The sequence below is a fragment of the Phoenix dactylifera genome, chromosome 1 (genome assembly GCF_051530095.1).
Source record: "Phoenix dactylifera cultivar Ajwa chromosome 1, Ajwa_hap1_PhDact_Kaust_v1.1, whole genome shotgun sequence".
NCBI lineage: Eukaryota > Viridiplantae > Streptophyta > Magnoliopsida > Arecales > Arecaceae > Phoenix > Phoenix dactylifera.
This window is the reverse complement of record NC_143190.1, coordinates 48,405,996-48,427,098: the sequence shown is the minus strand read 5'-3', so window position 1 is coordinate 48,427,098 and position 21,103 is coordinate 48,405,996. Positions and strand designations below refer to the sequence as shown.

The 21,103-nt window shown below is 39.2% G+C and overlaps 1 protein-coding gene across 3 annotated transcripts; it reads left to right on the top strand.

Annotated features, from left to right (window-relative positions):
* The first annotated feature begins 7,741 nt into the window (after positions 1-7,741).
* LOC103715281 (T-complex protein 1 subunit gamma) lies at positions 7,742-20,867 on the top strand. Of its 3 annotated transcripts, none has more exons than XR_605363.6 (15): positions 7,871-8,087; positions 9,190-9,251; positions 12,762-12,834; positions 13,114-13,181; positions 14,364-14,433; positions 14,813-14,881; positions 14,963-15,034; positions 15,244-15,317; positions 16,678-16,955; positions 18,582-18,966; positions 19,041-19,166; positions 19,296-19,400; positions 19,999-20,073; positions 20,156-20,491; positions 20,585-20,867. XR_605363.6 is itself a non-coding variant. In XM_008802859.6 (14 exons), exons 1-14 carry the CDS (start codon positions 8,063-8,065, stop codon positions 20,345-20,347), a joined length of 1,674 nt encoding a protein of 557 aa, XP_008801081.1. In that variant the 5' UTR covers positions 7,742-8,062; the 3' UTR covers positions 20,348-20,867. The 3 variants fall into 3 exon arrangements, 1 of the variants encoding a protein (XP_008801081.1); XR_605364.6 differs by having other exon boundaries at positions 7,887-8,087; positions 20,156-20,459; XM_008802859.6 differs by having other exon boundaries at positions 7,742-8,087; positions 20,156-20,867.
* The last annotated feature ends 236 nt before the right edge of the window (positions 20,868-21,103 follow it).

The following is a 21,103-nucleotide window of genomic DNA, read 5'->3' as shown; positions in this document are numbered from 1 at the left end:
ACATAATCATTCTTCTATTATCCTAGAATTCGAATTGGTACATTTCTTATTTCAAGTATTGGAATAGGGATGAGATAGCGATATATCTTGTTCTATTAAAAAATTGAGATAGTTCTACCTCACAAGATTTAAAACTTTACATCTAACTCAAGATATACATTACTTATGATAGAGATGATTTGCCAATTGCCACATTTGGAGTTGATTCACCATATAACTCATTATAATTTGGAAGGAAGGAGATGAGTAAAAAAAACACTGGACAATTAAGATTCAAAAATTTGTAATTGTAAGTCTTTTGAGTCGCAAGGGGTTTCTAAGATAGCTAAGCCAATAAGAGCATGGTTTTGGACCCAAAAAGGACAAAGAAGTATAGTGTCACTTGGGCAACACAAGGAAGCGGGGTTCTCTTATGCAGAAGTAAAAGAAAAGAAAAATTAAAATTATAGAGGGGTGGGCTGGAGAAGATTTTATATTTCTCAAGTATTTTTTTTTTTATTTGAATGGAGAGTAATATGAATCTAGGATTGAACAATACACAAATTTTAGTCCGCAGTACATGTATTATTTAGTTTTTTATTTAATCAAGAGTCCAATTTAATTAAAGGAATTCCAGCATTTTTCTATCATATCAAATTAAGACATTCATTCTAATATCTGGAAATGTATTTCCTAATCCTACTCCCAAGTCCCAACGGATCGGATTCATTAACCAATTGCGATTTTTCGAATTTTGAACCCGAACCTGTACTAGCTGAACCAGCAAATCGGAAAACATAGCCAAAGGAGGTACAAATCTTTCTGACTCAATAGTCCCGTCTAAGGTTTGTGTCAGCTTGAAGAAGAAGTACCCTCTCCAATGGAGCTCGGGGTTGGAGCCATGACTTGGCCAGCCCAGGCTCAGGCTTGATGTTTACGGTGTAGGCTTTCTTCCATCCTAGTCCTGACACGGCTCATCTGTAGGGTTCTAGCATGCTATAATGGACAGCGGAAGCTATGAATTTTAAAAATTTCTTGATAAAGTTCTTTAACATAAAACCCTTATAAGCCAAGATCACCTTAATGGAAGCAATCAAATAATATAATATAAATGCCGAAATAAAAGAATACCTCTAACGCTAATCCAATGTGAAGAATTTTCACTATGGGCCCAAGTGTTCACCCTCCAACGTTGATCCACATGAAAACTTGATTTAAGTCTTAAGCTCCAAAGACTTTGATCCTTAATGCAGAATTCTTCTAAAGAACTCTAATGGCTTGCTTTCCTTTCTTTCTATTTTTCTTTAACCTTCTAAAATCACTTCTAATCCTTTTGTCCTAAAGAAGACCATATTGTCTTGGCTTAGGACACACTAGAAGCAATGCTAGAAAGAAAGAAACTAATGTAAGAAAGAAAGAAAAGAGGAGTGGGGTGGAGTTGGAATGATGAAACCCATGGAGTGCTAACGTATTTATAATAGGTGTAGGGATGCATCCTCCACACATCCTCTCATGAAAGAGCATCATCTAAAGGGCCATATCAAATAAGAGGAGGTGCAGATCAAGTGAGGAGGTGTATCAAATGATATGTCCTTTCATGTGGTGCCATATTTTGACCAAGTCAACATCACATGCTAATCACATGTCCATCACGCCTCACCTCTTGATCTTTCATGATGATGATCCAAGGGCTCCAATGCAAGGCGCCATTCACTTGACCCAATATGTCTTCATCCAATGATGGGATTAAGATCCAATGGTCAATTATGATAGCCATCCTCTAACCCAATCCAATTGGGTTAAACCAACTCTCCATTATGTCTTCATCCAACGGTAGATCAAGATCTAACGGTCTAGATTGAATGATTTATTAAATCTAATCCAATTAGACTCAAACCAAGCCAATTAGGTGCCAACTCTTGGCTAACCTATATTAGAACATGATCTAATCAAATTAGATCAATTAAGAATCGGATTCGAATCCAATTCGAATTAAGAGCTAAGGATTTGCAACACCTGCTAGGATGTCTATCTTGCAAACATGATCTAATCCAATTAGACCCATAATAAGTTTTCTTGTGTGTGACCCATTGGGTTCCATACTTAGCCAGCAATAGGTGTGAGTGCGAGTTGACCCAACTTGATTAGAACTCTTCTAATCGATTTAAGTCCAAACTGCGCGAACCCGAACTTAACAATTAGAATCCTTTCTAATTGGTGATCGAATTAAACTCTTTAATTTGATCAAACCTATAAGACAAGATTGACGTCTAGCAACGTGTCATGTCTACCCGAAAAATATGAAATTTGGTGAAAATACCAAAAATACCCTTCAGTAGCAAGTTACCGTGCAATTCAATCCTTTAATCAAACTGCATCCCGAATATGTATATGAGTATGAATATATGTCAAACTCAATTTCATATTCATATATTTCTCAATCTTCTAATGATAATTCGAATAATGAAACATTAGAAACTCTTTCTAATTTTCATTGTGCTTTGATCAAAGACTTCCTGAATTATCATATGATTAGAATAAATAGGATGCGATCTTCTCTTACTAGAAGTGATTAATTCCTTGTTGACCTACTCATAACCTTCGTACACAATCCACCGTATCCAGAAGACCTCGTACATAACTTATTGTCATGAATGAGTGGAAACCAAAACATGGATTTATGTGCACAAGATACTATGGTGATCTCAGGTCAAAGGATTAGTTGCACAACTCCCACTAAGAGAATCATCTTTTGACATATAAGTAAGACTTCATAAGATTTCTCTTTGTAGGTCAATTCAGTGAACTTATTTCTCTAATGAGCACCCACATCTTTGTATTAGTGTCTCCACACAAGTGATTGTGAGATCAATCACCCTCTGCATCGAGCATACATAAGATGTGCCAGTCTTTCCGATAAATATTGATCCGCGACTCAATGTACCAATGACTGAAAATATTTAAGATTAGGATTTTAGGATTTTAGGTCTCACTAGTATGATCTCATCATAGCCTCAAAATCATTGCCTTAATCTAAGGGGTTCATCACAAATATAATCAACAACATATGATGAAACACAATGCCTTTATTTATATTAAATGTCATGTACATGATTTGGAAAATCAAAAGAAAATCCTTCACAATACATATTGCGATTGGCTTGTAGGACATCTACTCTTTCACCATCCTAGCCAATTAACACCATTATTTAACATTGAATTAGAGTTCAAGGCTTTTCAATCCCTATTCGCTTGGCTTTTGTTGTGCCTTCCCTTTAATTGTTCCCTTTGTCAAGCATACATTTATCCGTGTATCCCTGCACAACCACCTCTAGAGTGCAGAACACCTGTCCATCGGTGTATCCATCCTAGTATGATCATTGCTCGTTGATACATGCACGCATGCATGCAGTCTACGTGAGCCCTGCATTCTTTTTTTTTTTTAATATATCACACCCCCTTAAGCCTTCTTGGAATCCATGTCAAAATAGACTTGTCTTCGTAGTGATTCATCATTCTCTTGTTCTAGATTTTGTTCTATTCTCGACTCCCATCCTTTTTCTCTAGCTATGCTAGAGTCTAATGTATGGTATCTTGCCATTGTAGGTTTCTTAACAAAATAAGCCCCCCTCACAGTTTTGCTATCTCGTAAGAAGCCTATTAAGTAGATATAGACGTAGATTATGAAGTATAACCACAATTTTATGAGTGACTGCAATAGAGCATGCCTGATCACCAAAAACTATACGAGCGAAGAAGAGCTTGATATCTATAGCTTTGGGATCTGTACATTATAGCCCATTCCGCTTTGAGAAGTTGTGGTTGTCATATCCCTAGTCTTGGGATGTAGTCAGGGAGGCTTGGAGTGTGTCAGTACGGGGTGATGCCATGCAGAGGGTGTCGTGCAGGTTGGAGCTCACCAAACGTCGTCTTCGTCGATGGAATCGCAAGATTGTCGGCAATGTCTTTCGGAGAATAGAGGAGGTGGAGGCTGTGATATTAGACGTCCAGGGGTGGGAGGATCGAGGGAGGAGCTTACGGAGGCCGATATGGCGGATCTACGGCGATCCTTAGCCTCCCACCATTCTTTATTGTGCTAGCAGGAGATCTTTTGGAGACAGAAGTCCAGGATCCAGTGGGTCAAGGATTGCGACCGGAACACCAGTTTCTTTCACCGATCGACAGTCATCAGAAGGCAGAGAAACATGATCCGCTCCATGAAGGTTGGGGTGGGCCACCGAGTGGACGAGGATTCGGCAGTGAGACAGGTATTATTTGAGTTCTTCAGGTCAAGTGGATGGAGGATGGCGGGACATATGAGATAGGTCAGCTACCCTGGTCGGAGGTCAGAATTAATGAGATAGAGAATGCAGCCTTAATTCGGCTAGTGTTGGAGATGAAGGTGCCGGAGGCGGTATGGAGTCTTGCAGAGGATAAGGCCCCTGGACTGGATGGTTTTCTACCATTCTTCTTTCGTAGATATTGGTGCATTATTTGGAGGGCAGTGGTGGAGGCAATACCGCTTTATTTCAGCCGGGCGAGGATGGCAGACGATTGGAAGGCCACTTTCATCACATTGATACCGACGCATCTGGATGCTTCGGAGCCAAGGCACTACAAACCCATTAGCTTATGTACTACTTTGTACAAGGTGGTGACGAGGATTATGGTGGGGAGGATGAAGAACCTGATGCCGAGGATCATCAGTCAGGAGCAAGAAGCCTTTGTGGGGGAAGGAGTATCTCAGGAGATAATGGAGGATCTGTAGTGAGCCTTGAGGAGGTGATATTTGATGGCAGTGAAACTGGACATGGAGCGTGCCTATGACCGGATTCGGTGGGATTTTCTACGGCGAGCATTAGAGAGCTTCGAATTCCACTGGACTTGGATTGACTGGATTCTAGGATGTGTGTAGGGGCCTAGCTTTTCCATTTTGGTCAACGGCACGCCATCGCCCTTCTTCCGTGCTACTATGGGACTTTGCCAGGGATGTTCTCTGTCTTCGTATTTATTTATCATTTGCTCTGATGTGCTTTTTCGTGCTTTGCATGTTGCTTGTAAGAACTGAGAGCTGGTAGCCTATAGTCCAGCCTCAGGTGCCCGTCCTATTTCTTATTTGCTATTTGCAGACGATTGTCTCTTACTAGCTAGGGCGAGGGTGAAAGATGCCAAAGCCCCTCAGGGCGTGCTGACAGAGTACTGTGCGATGTCCGGGTAGAGGGTCAATCTACAAAAGTCAACCATCTATTTCAGTCTTAGCACTGAGTGGAGGGTGCAACGGGAGATCAGGACGATTCTGGGGATGCAGGAGCAGACGGAGGCCCCGGTTTATCTTGGGATTCCCATCACAGGAGGTTACGGGTGCCAGAGTGCTTTACTTTATTGGAGAGGGTGTGGAGCAGACTAGAGGGATGGAGGGCATCATCACTTTCTATGATGGAGAGATTGACGCTGATTAGATCAGTTCTGTATTCCATGCCCATTTATCTGATGGCTCACACAGCGGTGCCAAAGACCGTGCTGGAGGGGATTGAGCAGCTTATGCGGAGTTTTCTTTGGGGCTCCCTTGGGGGGCATGGGATATACATGGTGGCCTAGGAGAGAGTATATCTACCACTGCGCGAGGGTGGGCTGGGGGTGCAGCCACTCTTGGTACGACGCAAGGCTTTGTTGGTACGGAGGGCGGTACAGTTTGTCCTGGAGCTACACGGTCACTGGAGTCAGGTCATGACGGCCAGGTATGGTCGAGTGGGATTCGAGGAGCAGGCGACAGCTCACCGGAGGAGATCCTTTATGTGGCGAGAGATTGGGAGGTATTTGCCTATGGCCCTGGCACATTCCAGGTGGCTGATCGGCAACGGACGGAGCATTGATGTGATGGAGAACCCATGGGTGGATGCACTTCTTTTGAGACTATGGCCGACGATGCTTAGTGCTGAGGCAGTGGTGGGACTCCGGGTTTCTGACCTGCTTAGGCTGGGGGAGGCAGAGTGGAATGCCGATAGGCTGGCCAAGCTGTTTTGAGAGCATCTAGCAGAGCGGGTTCGGGCATTTCCCATTTCGGGATCCACAGGTCCAGATGTCAGAGTTTGGAGTACTACCTGTAGAGCCAACGTTGGGATTGGTGAGGTTTTCCGGGTTCTTCAACCGGGTTCAGAGCCACGCTTAGACTGTGGTTGGGTGTGGAGGTTTGGGCTATACCAGAGTTGCTCTCTTCCTTTGGAAGGTGGCTTGGGAGCATCTACTGACATGCTCAGTGTTGAGTAGACAAGGTATGAGCCTTTTCCCCCTATAGATTATGTACTATTCCAGTGTGTGTGGGCGAGAGATGTTTGGAGTATGAATAGGATCCTGGGAGATGCTTGGAGTGGGAGGGATATTTTCCTGGAGGAGGTTCGGCATTGGGCTGGTATTCCTCAGATGCGGAGTTTGGCTATTAGGGTGTCTTGTATAGCGTATCGGATATCATTGGCCAGGAATGCTCGAGTGTTTGGTGAGCGCCGGCTGTTCTTGCAGTTCGTGATGGAGCGGGCTCGTGCTTAGGCTGCAGAGATTATCCATGCAGAGTCAGCTCATGGACCTTTGACAGTTCGGGACATCTGGGGCCCCCACATTGCTTCGGCAGCTTCACATAGGGTATTCTTTACCTGGGAGCCTCCACCTCTGAGTTTTCTCAAGGTCAATTTTGATGGCTCTGTCTTGGATGGTGGTAGGAGGGGAAGGGCCAGATTGGTCATCAGGGGCCCGAGTTCCGATGCGGTGGTAGCAGGGGGCTGTCAAATTTTTGATACTTCGGTTCTAGGGGCAGAGCTGCGGGCGGCCTGGATGGGCCTGTCCTACGCGCGACGGGTGCTTCGGGCGAGCTCTGTTTTTCTGGAGGATGATTCGGCCACAGTGATTAGCTGGATCTATAGGGGCCTGAATAGTCATGGAGATGCTCATCCCGTGCTCTGCGACATTTGGATGATGGTGAGGGAGGGTGTTACATGTCAGGCTATGCATGTATATCGTGAGGCCAATAGGACGGCTGACTGGGTGGCGGCATATATAGCGAGCCACTCAGGAGGCACTCTATGGGCTGGGGAGAGAGAGATGCCCGAAACACTTCAGGACCTTTTGTATTTTGATTCTATTTGATGTATTCGTACCCGTGATGTATGAAATGTCCATTTTAGCACAAAAAAAAGAAAAAAAGAAGAGCTTGATTAACACACAGTTGTTCACATGATAGAACTACTTGCTGTTTGAAACCTCATAGCCATTATTTTTATCCAACGTTGATCCTTGTACCAATAGAACATTTATAATGTAACCCTCTAGAGCCATTTATTAAAAAGAAAATCGATATGCTCATTCTACAACAATGGCCTCGTACTTTACTAAAAACTTCCATCCATATCCATCCATTCATTTTTTTATACTAAAAATAGATATTTCATACATTACAAATACAGATACATCCAATGGAATCAATAAACAATAAGTTCCCAAGTGTTTTAGCCAACTCTCTCTCTCTTCCGGCCCACAGGATGCCTTCTGAGTGGCTAGGCATATATGCAACCACCCAGTCCGTTATTTTGTTAGCCTCTTAATGCACATGCTGACCCTAAAAGATCACTTCATCTCTAATCACCGCCCAAATATCTTGAAGCCGAGGGTATCCTGCTTCATCCATCCACCTCATTATGGCCAACAAGCAAACATCCTCGGCACTGGCGAGGTTACATGAATCGGAGGTCCGGAAGCGATCCATCACAAGAACGAACCAGTCCGTCCGGTCAGTCGCAGCTTGGCTCTAGAAATTCGAGCCGCCGGGCAAGAAGACTCTATCGGCCCACCAGAAGCCGGTCTGGTCTAATGTGCCCACTTCCTAAAACACCAGACCGGGTCCATCTTCTCACCTTCTAAAGAAGACAACAGTAAGGTGCGGGGGCAAGGGTTTTGCTCTCTGTCGCTCCGAAGCGCCAAGAACCATCGAGTCTACCCGGGCGTCGCTGTCCCAAGAACGAACGCCGCCATTTTAGGCATCGCCTCCAGAAGGACAAAAGGCCATTCTCGGAATCCATCTCTCTTCTCTCCAGTCATGCACGCCCCGGTCCTCGTCCTCAGTACGCCCCTCTCACTCCCCCAAAATTTCTTGTCTTGGTTTTAAATGGGAAAACACGCCTTTTTTCTCACATTTTATGGCAATATTTTTCTTTCTCCACGGCTTCTTTCTAATGGTTTCTTTTTATCACAGTTTTAAATGAGTAAGGCTCCTCTCCATGGCTTCTTTCTCTCTCTTCCCCTACGATCTTTTTTTGCCTGCTTGGAAGCTAGGGTTTTTGATGCGCGTGTTTCTTGCCGAAGACGAGCGGTGTTTGGGTGCTGGTTGACCGGGAAATCTGGTGTCTAGGTTTTCTTGCCATAGGGTGCTTGAAACTCTCCGATTTGCTGCATAAAAATTTGCCTTTTTCTGGGATTAAAAAGGCGTATAATGTGGTTTTAAATTTGATTTCATATTCTTTTTCTTGACTTCCTGGGAGATATTTGGATGCACCGACGGGGAGAGATGGCAGGCGTTGCAAAGCTCTCTGTTTGGTCACGCAAAAATTTCTTATCTTGGTTTTAAATTAGATTAACAAGATTTTTTTTCTCATATTTTATAGCCTCATTTTTCTCGGAAATTCGTAGAAGTGCACGGTGACAAATGCCGACCTACATCCCCCATTAATTCTAATCATCAGGAAGAAATAATCATCAATGGCATTCTATGATTCTGAAAGCTCAACCAAAATATAGTTTCTCAAGGTTTACGGGGTAGAATTGAAAACATCAAGTCACATGGCTTAGGGGCAATAAAGGAATGCAACAAAATTTCCATCTAGTATGCTTCTTTTTTGGTTTCTTTTACCTTTCATATGAAAATAAATCTCATTGCTTAAACAAGTTCCTTAAAGAAATAATATGAAATGACTGAGCTTGGATTGCTTTGTCAGCCATGCATGATATCTATGTTGTCACATCTGGCACGAATGTTCTGTTGTTACCCCAGTGGCCTGGTTTTACAATTGACTCAGTGTTGCCTTAAGCTACCTCCCATTTTATGATTTTTCTTTCATTCCTTCTGTTTCTAAAGTTGTTGGGTGCTGTTCTTGTAAAGTTGTTTGGAAGCCTCCAGTTTCCTTTATTGCATTGTCTCTGATAACTTGTGCTAACACTGTTGAGCAGAAGATTCTTTAAAACGGGAATCTGGAAGTAAGGTGCACCATGCCAACATCCAAGCATCTAAGGTGAGCATTTCACAACTTCTGTTTGTTTGCTGGTTGGGGATGCCTTGTTGTGGGATGTTAGATGCTTGCCTTTGATATTACATCTGGGAATGGAGATTTGTGGAATTAATGATTTGTGTGCTCCTATGCTGATTTTCGAGTTTGCATAGTGCAAGATGCCACCTTTTCTGATTAGTTGTTACAATCAAAGTACTTTTTTGCATGGATCACCTTTATTCCGTTGACTAGTACATGTTTCATGCTTTATCTTTGATGGTGTATAAATTTTTGACTATTGGAAATAACTAATCATTTTTTGTCTAATCGTGACATTTTTGCAAATGTATTTATATTAAAAATTATCATTTTGTCTAGTCATTAATTCATTATTTATTTTTTTAAAGCAAAATGTTGACTCGTCAAATATAAGCAGCTAGTTTTGATTCAAGACATCTATAAATTAAGTTAATATGCTTATTTAAAGTTTTTTTTATAATATTGACATAACTAAGCCAGTACAATGCCATTATGGATTTTTTAATAACTAATGATGAAGTAAAATTTATTATCTTCACCTTTCTTATTATACCATTACTCTCATTCTGTCTTATGGGTAGCATTAATGAAAGATGTCAGCTTTTATCATAGTGTAATCTCTGTTCCATCTTCCTTTTCCTAAACAAGGGTTTGTAGATGGAGGTGAAAGTGCCTTCTCTATCCACTCAGCTAACCATCTATTTACTTCTTTTGTAGGACCTATACAATCTTTCCATTGTCATAATTACCAATCAGTAGCATGCATGCTTTTTCTAAGTTCTATGCTTTCATCCTTTGGATCTTCTTCTTCTCCATTTTCTGCAACCTATCATGCAGGTTTTTAGGTAGTTTGACCATGCATCGAGGAAAAATTGGGAATTGAGGTGCCCCTACTGATTAAGAACTGCCTAGCTGCCATAACAACCCTATTTTTGATTTTATGAGTTATGTAGAAGTAGGTTTCTTGCGGTCATCATTGCTCAATAACAATTTACTTAGGTATCTCTAAAATGTCACTTCTTAATGGTATCATAAGAACAAGCTCTGAGGATTTTGGGTTGTTGTAGAAAGGGTGATTGGAGGAGGTAGACAAATTGGATTTGCATTCTAATGAATTTTATGAATGAAGTGTGTGCTTGGGCTTTTGAAAAAAATATCCTCTTTCTATTGCTCTTGTTTTCTGCCTTCTCTTTGTTTATTGTTCCCTCTTTTCCTCTAGTTTCCCTTCTTGTCCAATATTACCTGGACATGGGCACAGGTGTCAAATGTCCAAGTGTCTAAGAGAGTTGGACATGGGATTCTTTAAAAATTGGATATAGGGAAATATCCATATTATATTAGATATTTTTATGAATATGCACAGATCGTATACATAATGAATAATTTGTCAAACCAATTGCTTGCATAATGAATAATTTGTTCAACCAATTGCTTTGTTATTTGATAGAATTTCAGAAAACCTTCTTAATGTTATATTAGACCTGAAAGCTTTTAGGTATACGTGTTAAAAGAAGGTATGTAATCATAATGATATTATTATTTGCTGATTTGAATTGTCAAGGAGTGTCAGGAAATGTTTAGGTTTTTGGACATAGCAAAAATCCTAGATTTCAACATGTCCGGATCGCACTGCTCGTCTTTTTCTTTTTCTTCCCTTGCTGTAGGTCGGTGGCTACCTAAGGAAACTCCGATTCGATCTGCCCCCCCGGCTGGGAGGCATCTCTTTCTTTTTTCTTTTGTCTCACTCATTCATCCTTCATATTTATGTTTCTCTTTTTATCTCCCTCATCTATTGCTATGGTCTTTTTTTGTTACGTTCAGCCACCTTCTCCGGTAGGGATTTGTTAAACAAACCCTCAAGAAAGCTAACTACCATCACCAAGGTTGTCAAAAGCAAAAGGTGACCTTAAGGAGATAGGACCTGTATCACTGCGCTAGGTGCCAAAAAGGTGCTTGCCTCAAGAAAGCAAGGCTCTAACTTAAAAAAATGTTAAATAAATGTATTAGAAATAAATATTATCTGCATTTAAAAACAATACTAGCATTATATGATTGGCTATTCCATTTTCAAATTAAAAAATCATAAATATCTTGTATGTTAGATATCATGTTTCACATCTTTAAGAACATCTCATAAAAATACCAATTTTCAAAATAAAAAATCATAAATATCTTGTATGTTAGATATCATTTTTCACATCTTTAAGAACATCACATAAAGATACCACTTCCCCTCCCATAACATGTTTTTAAAGAAAAATCAGCAAAAAAAAAGGACATACTTTAGTAGCTTCTTAGTTCAAACATGATAGCAAAATACCAATTCCCAAAACATATTTGATGTTTCTAAACAAAATATAATGCAAAAAATTAAGTTATTGACCATCCTAGAGTAGCCTTTTATTTATAAGGACTGCAAGGGACCAAAATAACCCCCCAAAGTAAAGCTAATAAAGCTCTAAAAGAATAGGCAAAAAAGTGATAGGACCGGTATTGCTAGATATTGGTTAGGGGTTTGCCCAAATACCTCTTGCTTTGCCTCAAGTGCTTGCCTTGGTAAACTTGCCTCGCCTGGGGACTCTTGAAGTGCTCAGGGGCTTCCTTGCCTCGCCTGAGTGCCTAGGCAAGCGCCCAGAGCACCCTTCCCAACAATGACCACCACTAATAAAGTAAATGCAACAAATAAAAAGGTCTAACGGGGGCAACTTTAAATACCGAAGAGGGTCTCATCATTCTTCTATTCTGTGGCCTCTTTATCCCATTTAGTATATTGAATCTTTGCTTCAACCATTCTGTGTACATTAGCTTTATGACTGTACAAGTGGGTAGAATGATGAAAATTAAATCCCACATACTTATGTATGCATATTATATGTATATGTTTGTACAAATGTTCGTAAGTATGGACTTAATTCTAAAATGAATACAGAACCATTAGAAAATTAAATTGGTGTATATGAGGAGGGATCATATGATATGGCTTGGTTAAAGATTTTGAGGTCATTTAGTGAGGCTGAGCGACATGCACTTGTAGCTAAAAGTTAACTTTGTGAGGAGTTAGCTAGGCTGAAAGAACTACATGATTTTTTTAATAAATTTGATGAGCACGATTTGGACTGCTTTCCAGTCAGAGTTTACGTTCTTTTATAGAAATGGATGATTAGACAAAGCTGTTGGTGTAAGGTTTGTTGGCAATGGAAATGGTGTGTAATCATCCAGTGGTTCCTACAGTTTAGATTGGGACCTATATTAGTTGGCCTATGAACAATTTAATATGATAATTCTCTATTTCAAGACTTCATCATCATTTTTTTTGTAATGTCAGTGTCTTTGGAATTTAATGCATCAATCTTGTAACAGATTTTCTTTTGCTTGTTATCGTGTTAGATAATTATCTTTTGAGAACTTTTTTCTAAATTTAAACTTGAAACTTGGCTTGTGACTTCTTTCTGAGGATGTATCATTCAATTAATCTTTGTGCATTTTACTGCACAGGCTGTGGCTGACATAATCCGTACTACTTTGGGTCCTCGATCTATGTTGAAGATGCTTCTTGATGCTGGAGGAGGTGCATCATGGATGCTTGACCTTTTAATATTGCATATTTTTAGTATAGAATTGTCTGTCAAGTGAAACTATCAAGAATGAATCTATCTTGTGTGTTCAAAGACCTTGTTGTTTTTTCTCCTTGCAAATTTCATACTTTGTTGCGTTAAAGCACCTTGGCCAGCATGTGTTTGTCACACTTTCTTGTGCCATAGATTTTCTTTTTCATACTTTCATTTGATATTCTTGACTTATCTAACCTCACCTTCTTTTTTCTTCAAATAATTTTGGTTGGTAACAGGTATTGTTGTTACTAATGATGGAAATGCTATCCTACGTGAGTTGGATCTTGCCCATCCAGCTGCTAAGGTAACTTATGCCTCTTATGTTTGTCCGATATCATTCAAATTTGTTGCAGTGTTTTAAAACACGGACCATTGATCAAACTTGAAAAATAACTGGTCATTGGTAGTGGGTCGACCATTGGATCAACTAGGTTGAACTATGACATCATAATGACAAGATAGATATATTAAGCATTATTTAATTTCTATAAATTAGTAAACTTAGTTAAAAATTCTGAATTGATTACTTCTCCTTATTATCATTTTAACATCATACTAATGCATAGCATCATTTTTTTCATATATAATGTTGATTTTTAACAAGTAATGGTAACTATATTAGAAACAATAATCATGGATAAAAATGCATTATATGTCAATCTTGTATAGGGCAAGTTGTCCTGCTGCTATCATCTAAGATCTAATACCTTTAGCATCTTAAATTCAATAATCTCATGCTCTTAGCAAAGAGTAGACTTTCCCAAATATATGACTTTCCCAAATGCAAATTATGGCCCATTCGTTTTTGAGAAAACACAGTATTGATTTTTTAATAATACAGTTAAATGGAAAGCCATTCAGATTATATTTCCATCAAAATTAATTTTGTAACAGGCAGCATTAAGTGTGTGCGCGTGTGAGTGAGAGAGATAGTGAAGGTTGGGGCAGATGAGGGAAAACATCCAGCAGACTTGGTGGTGGTTGGTGGGTTTTTTTTTTTTTTTTTTTTTAAGGTGGGTGGGGGAGGAGGGGGGCATTGGGATGGAGGCTTAACCTCTGCCATCAGGCCGAATTGGAGAGTGAGAGGAGACAGGGGGGCGGGGGTGGTGGAGGTGGTTGGGATCAGCTGCCTGCCACTGGCTGCCAGCAGAAACTGACTCCGGGCGGGATGGGGTTGCAGGAGTGGGGGTTACAGAGAGAAGCCAGGAGTGAGGATTTGAGAGAGGGAGGCCGTTAGCTTGAGAGGGAGGGAAAGAAGAGGCGGTCCTGTGTTGCCATCAGTCATCTGCCGCTGTAGCCATAAAAAATAATTATCATTTGCATATGCTTATTCGCTTTTGATTGATAGCTAGCATGCCATGGATCTACTCTCATCTGTTGCCTCTTACAATTCTTATGGTGTTTTATGTGTGCGAGATCTTTTATACAGGTGCTATACTTAAAAAGAATATGTACTTCTTCTTAACTGTGCTTTGCAATTTGACAGTCAATGATTGAACTAAGCCGCACACAAGATGAAGAAGTGGGGGATGGCACAACATCTGTCATTGTTCTTGGTATGTTCTGTGCATATTGTTCATGTCTCCTCAATGAAGTGCTTTGATCACATTTACCTCACTCTAGTAGCAGACTAGCTTAATCATTAGATTATTTGGATTTAGTAGAGAATTATTGTAGTCAATGTATCATACAATTTTTTTTAGTTCATTTTCAATAAATGCAACCACTCTGTCAATATAGGAAGTTTTGCTATCTAGATTATCTGTCGTGCTTGTTAATTTACAGGATTGGATACGAACTATACCTTTGGTATTTACACTTATGTGTTTTTTTTTGTAATTTTATTTCTTATCTTTGATTTGTGACAATAAGGATGCTTCTCTTTGAATCTCGAGAAGATATCTCACTGATTGTTTGATTGAAAATTTGTTGAAGCTGGTGAGATGCTTCATGTTGCGCAAGCTTTCATTGAAAAAAACTATCATCCTACAATTATCTGTCGAGGTAATTTCTGTACATCTAGACCTTTCTCTTAATTTGTGCCATTTAAATTCTTCCTTTAACACCATTAAATGCCCCTCACAGCTTATAATAAAGCTCTCGAGGATGCAATATCAGTTATTGACAAGATTGCAATGCCCATTGATGTGAATGACCGTAAGTTCTACACATCTTATATCTCAGTATTGTGCAGTAGTTGTTTTGATACCTTGGAGCTCATGAAAATATGATCATGCGAGCTTCTTCTTCTATCTCTAACTTTGTTCCTTTGTTTTCTTTCAAACACTCTTTACATTTCTGATGGGTAGTAGTGTATTGAACTAGTATTTCAATTAACTTCCTTTCTTGTGAATATCCTTTGGCAGGTGCCACAACGCTGGGTCTGGTAAAAAGTTGTATAGGTACAAAATTTACCGGACAATTTGGTGACCTAATTGCTGTGAGTATTTTCCTCATAATTACAAATTTTTGCTTTTTTTTTTCTAGATGTCTTCATACGCTTTATATGCACAACAAGCATATGCAAGCAATATTTTTAATCAAGGTTCGCAATCTTGGTACCAGACCCCGTATTGGTACCATGTTATTGTAGTGTCGGTAACTCTGTATGGGGCTCAATTAAACATACTGAAACTCTGTACGTTCCTGTATTGGTTTGGTGCCAGTATGGTATGCCCAATGTATTGCTTCTAATCCATCTTTTTTGTTGTTTTATGTTGCTTTTTTGTAGGCTTTATGAGAGGAACTTATTGTCTTTCTTACTAGTAATTTCTAGTAATTTCTGTAATTTGAATTTGCTATATATTAATTGGTCCTAATGATCTTGGTAAAATTTGTAATATAGAATGCTTAATGCTGCAGTTCTCGAAAAATATTTAATGCTTTTGTTGTCTCCTTTGTCATCTGTTGCACACCCTAAATTTTGGACATCGGTATCTCGTATCATCTCTTTCTTTCTTTCTTTCATTATTTATTTCTTTCTTTTGATCAGGCTTTTTTCATACAGATAACTGAAGAATTCATATCTAGCTATTAAAGTTTCTTATCACATACACAGCTTATAAAACCATCATCTTTGCTGTAAGGTTTCAGCTGTATTAGTTGTCTGATTATTTTGCATTTTTGAATAAATTATGGATGTAAATATGTACAAATATTTACAGGCATTCTTGAACCATAAGGTCTCTTAAGATAATTCATGATTCATATTCAACCTGACCTGTTTGTACCTTCCCTGTTTGTTTGACTGTCTTTATAAGACCCTTCTGTAATTTGTAAAAGGCACTGAGTTCCAAATTTTTTTTTTTTCACACTGAATATGGATAGTGGTCATGTTTGATTCATATCCATAATGATACTTATAAATTTTAATCTCAAAACCTTCATTTTAATCCTTGCATTAGTGTTAGTCAAAAGGAGGTTTCTAGTATAATAATGCATCTATTGCATATTTATCTGCTTACTCTATTTATATTGTATGACATGAAGGATTTTGTTTGAAATAGCAGGTCTCTTTCTATAGGTATTTATCTATCCAGGGACATCAACTGGTTTTTATTGGTAACAAAGATAATGCAGGGAAAATTTTACATTTTGCAGATTTTTGTAACTGCTTAAATTGTATTTCATAAAATTTGAGGTTGACCATATCGCAATAAAACTATCAGATTGATTTGAGTTTCTGAACAACTCTTATAGCGTTCTCTTTGATTTGTCCATTATTATTTTCCAAGTGATGTATGGTTTGTTAAACCCTTTTGAGATTGATGTTTAATAGTTTTGCATTGTATCATATCTAGGATCTTGCCATTGATTCTACCACAACAGTTGGTGTGGACCTTGGCCAAGGTGTGCGTGAGGTGGACATTAAAAAGTATATAAAAATTGAGAAGGTTCCTGGTGGCCAGTTGGAGGACTCTAAGGTTCTTAAAGGAGTTATGATTAACAAAGATGTTGTTGCCCCTGGAAAAATGAGAAGGAAAATATTGAATCCGCGTATCATTCTCCTTGACTGCCCCCTTGAGTATAAGAAAGGAGAAAATCAAACTAATGCTGAGTTGGTAAAAGAAGAAGATTGGTAAGAACTTTTATGTTCTTTTCTGTCATCTATTGCACAAACAAGCTAGTGCATCCATATTCATACTTTTGTAGAAGATGCAAACTGCAAAGACCATGTTTTAACTTTAGTCATTTGTTATAATTATATTTTCCTTTTTTGTTACTCATTTACTTAAGATGGAAAATTTTCTCTGATTCTACAACTGATTTATCTTGGAAATCCAGCTGTCATAAAATCTAATCATGAAGTTAAGTTTATTCTTTTGGCTGGGAAATGTTATAAATATTTGTAGAACCGGTAATGATGTTGTCACTGAGGCTATTTGATGATTAAATAAGTGAGCTCTGAAGGACTAAGAAGCTCTTTGGTGAGCTTCAATCTTTGCAAAAAGAAAACGAAATGCATTTTCTTTTGAAAAGAACTCAAATGGCATAATTAGTTAATTAATTGAAGCATAATAATACACATTTCTACAGCAATATGCTTGCACAAACTTAAGTAATTTGCTGGAAGATGATGGAAATTCAAGATAACTCTCCCTTATTAGAAACACAATAAGCATCCAAAGAAAATTTAGTTGAACTTTTCTAAATCATATTATGTTATATTAGCATGTAATTGCTGTTACTGGGATGTGTTAACATCAAGTGATGGCTTCAGTTTTAGCTAATTTACCTGATATTGTTCAGAATAGAGTGCCTTTAAGCTTTGTTAAGATGTGTCTAAACAATTTTGGAACTTCATTTAAGTTAGGGCCTATTTGGATGATGGGGCTGAAAATTCTATGGGATTTGCAGGTTGGGCTAGGACAACCACCAAAATCATAGGATTACAGGCATTTTTTTCCCCTCCCTATGGGATTCGGGCCGTCCCGCTCCAAAGCTATTCCTGGGTATTTATGAATATAGGCCTAGCTCCGCTTGTGATCCTATGATATTGCTAGTTGTACTGGCCCAACCCACGAATCCCATAGAATTTTCAGCCCAATCATCCAAACAGGCCCTTATTAACGCAATCAACTTATTGAAGTCAGTCATAGCTAATACCAATTCGTAGGTTTTTCCTTGAGGACTTAGGTAGATTTGGTTCCACAATGCTCAATCTAGTTGTTGTAATTTGAGTAGGCTTAGTTGGATTCAAATTGAAATTGTTCAATAAAACTATACAGCCTATTGTAAGTGTCAATTGCACTTGTTCAGTCATGATCAGATGAACCTTTTGCAAGAAGTACAAGTTCTGTTCTCTTTGAGAATCTAAAAGTCCCAATAAGCTGAATTTTAATGTCCAAATTTGTTTGCAAAAGTTTTGAATAAATTATATAGATAACTTGGTGTAATTATTCAGGAATTTTAGTATCTTTCTTAAAGATAATCTTGACTTTGTACTTGCCACCTTGGTGGACTTACTTTTTTTTTTCATTTTGTAGATAACATATGTCAAATGTTCTTTATCGGTTCTCATTTGTCTTGTCCATAATTCCGTTGATAGCTTAACATTGTTATGAAGGCAAAAATATTCTTTAGGACATCATATTATCAAGAACATTCTTTATTGATATCCGAGCATCTTAGAAGAAATTGGTTTGCACAATTAATCTGTAGTGCTCTGCTAAAAGTTTGGCGCTAAGAAGTGTCTTGTTGTCAGGGAAGTTTTGCTGAAGATGGAAGAGGAATATATAGAGAATCTCTGTATGCAGGTACTGAAGTTCAAACCTGACTTGGTTATAACGGAAAAAGGGCTCAGCGATCTTGCATGCCATTATTTAAGCAAGGCTGGTGTCAGTGCTATCCGAAGATTGAGGAAGACAGACAACAATAGGATTGCTAAGGCTTGTGGAGCAGTTATTGTAAATAGGCCAGAGGAGCTTCAAGAATCTGATGTTGGAACAGGAGCTGGGCTATTTGAGGTCAAGAAATTTGGTGATGAGTTCTTTGCATTTGTTGTGGACTGCAAAGATCCAAAAGCATGTACTGTTCTTTTAAGAGGTGCAAGTAAGGATCTCTTAAACGAGGTTGAGAGAAACTTGCAGGTATTGGTTTGTGCCAGTACATGTTCATCTAAACTAGGGACTTGATGTACCTTTGACTAACTTTGCTTTCATAGGATGCCATGTCGGTAGCACGGAACATATTGAAAAACCCAAAACTCCTTCCTGGAGGTGGTGCCACGGAGTTAACAGTATCTGCAGCATTGAAACAGAAGAGTTCATCGATTGAAGGTATTGAAAAGGTAAGATTTGTTTCTTGCTTATTACTTGATGTGTTATCCTAGGCTGAGCTTTAATGAATGTTGTTACTTGTATGCACTTGTAGTCCTTTGTGTGATAATGTGCTCTACATTTGTCTGATTGTGTAACAGTGGCCCTATGAAGCTGCTGCTGTAGCTTTTGAGGCTATCCCCCGAACCTTGGCTCAAAATTGTGGGGTGAATGTTATTCGGACAATGACTGCTCTCCAAGGAAAGGTGAAAGGCAGAACCTGACCCTCTTGTTTTTATTTTGCATTTGCCTTTTAGTAAACCTAGTTATGATTTTTGGTCAGACTGTACTAAACCACACTTGGACTACGCCACTCACAAAAGCCTGAACTGTATCCTAATATGCATGAACTGCACTAACCATAGAGATTATCTTATGCTAGTGGTCTTACACTTTCATGTAGATTATCTTATGCTGGAATAATGTATTCCCTGATTTGTTTCTTGTTTATAAGATCACCTTTCATGCGTAATTACTTCTATCCCATGTGCCACACCCTACATTTCAACAAGACTCGCTACTACTTAAGCAAAAGCCTTATTTAAAAATAGTTGCATTTGTTACTACATCGTACAAGGCACTCTCCTGTGTAGGAGTGAGTGGGTTCGTGCAGGTAAGCAGACAGGCATAGGTATGGGCAGTGGTACATCACCCAACCTTGGCAGACTGACTGAACTTGAAATGCGTCACCCACTCATGCAAAGGAGGAATGCCATTATGAGAGGATTATGGTAGTTATTGATAGTTTAAAGCTTAACAAAACAATGGGTTCCTAATTACCATTTATGTGTTTCTTTGCTGCAGCATGCTAATGAAGAAAATGCATGGGTTGGCATTGATGGAAACACGGGTGCCATTGTTGATATGAAAGAGACAAAGGTATGGGCTTCAGGCTCCCCCTTGGACCATTCCCTAACCTCTCTCTCTCTCTCTCTCTCTCTCACCTATTTTCCTTTCTCAGATATGGGACTCTTACAATGTTAAGGCACAAACATTTAAGACAGCTATTGAGGCTGCTTGCATGATTTTGAGGATTGATGATATTGTGAGTGGGATAAAGAAAAAGCAGGCTCCTGGAGCTGGCCCAACCCCATCAAAACCTAAGATAGAGGAAGAAGGAGATGCAGACAACGAGCAGATACTTCCGGAGTAGAATATGAAATTTGTTTATTTGCTCACTGGAGTGTTTGAATACCTGGGTGTGCGTGCTTGTTCTCTCATCAGCAGAGAAGTTTTATCAGGGATCCAATGGAGCATTCAGTCAGGTGCCATTTTGTTGACAAATTTGTTTTCTTAGGTCAGTTTCACTCCTTGAGGACTACCAAGATTGTCATGTGTTGTTATTTTGGAACCAATGACAGTTCATCTCATCATGGTTTGTTTACCACAGCTGGTTTGTTCGCCCATCTGTTGGAAACCCCAGCAAGGAGCGTGTTGCGATGCGAGGGCAGCATAAGAACATGTGGTTCTGTGTTTTAGTTTCAATTCACCTGTGTAGAATGAGACTTCAAAAATTATTCAACTGCCATCAACTGAGTTTTAGTTGCGGAAGTGTTTTAGTTTTAACAATGCTTATCTGAAATTGTGTGAAACATTTTGGTTTCTGGCAGGTATTTGTGAGCCAGGTATTTAGTTGAAATCATATGGGTAATGGAAGCCTTTCATAAAAGAAATGATTTCGGTTTTGGTTTGCAGCATGCTGGGTTGTGTTTGTTGATTCCGTAAATAGCCTCCTGCTCCAGCAAGGAACCATCCAAGCAAATTAGAGATTCACCAGGAAGCTGATGGATCATGTGATCAAAATTGATGGTGCAGATTCGAAGCTGAGGTGACGAGAAAACTAAGTTGATAGGAAGGTTTTGGTACCATCATTGGAAGCTCTAGAGACGCTTACCTGAATTCACTGCTG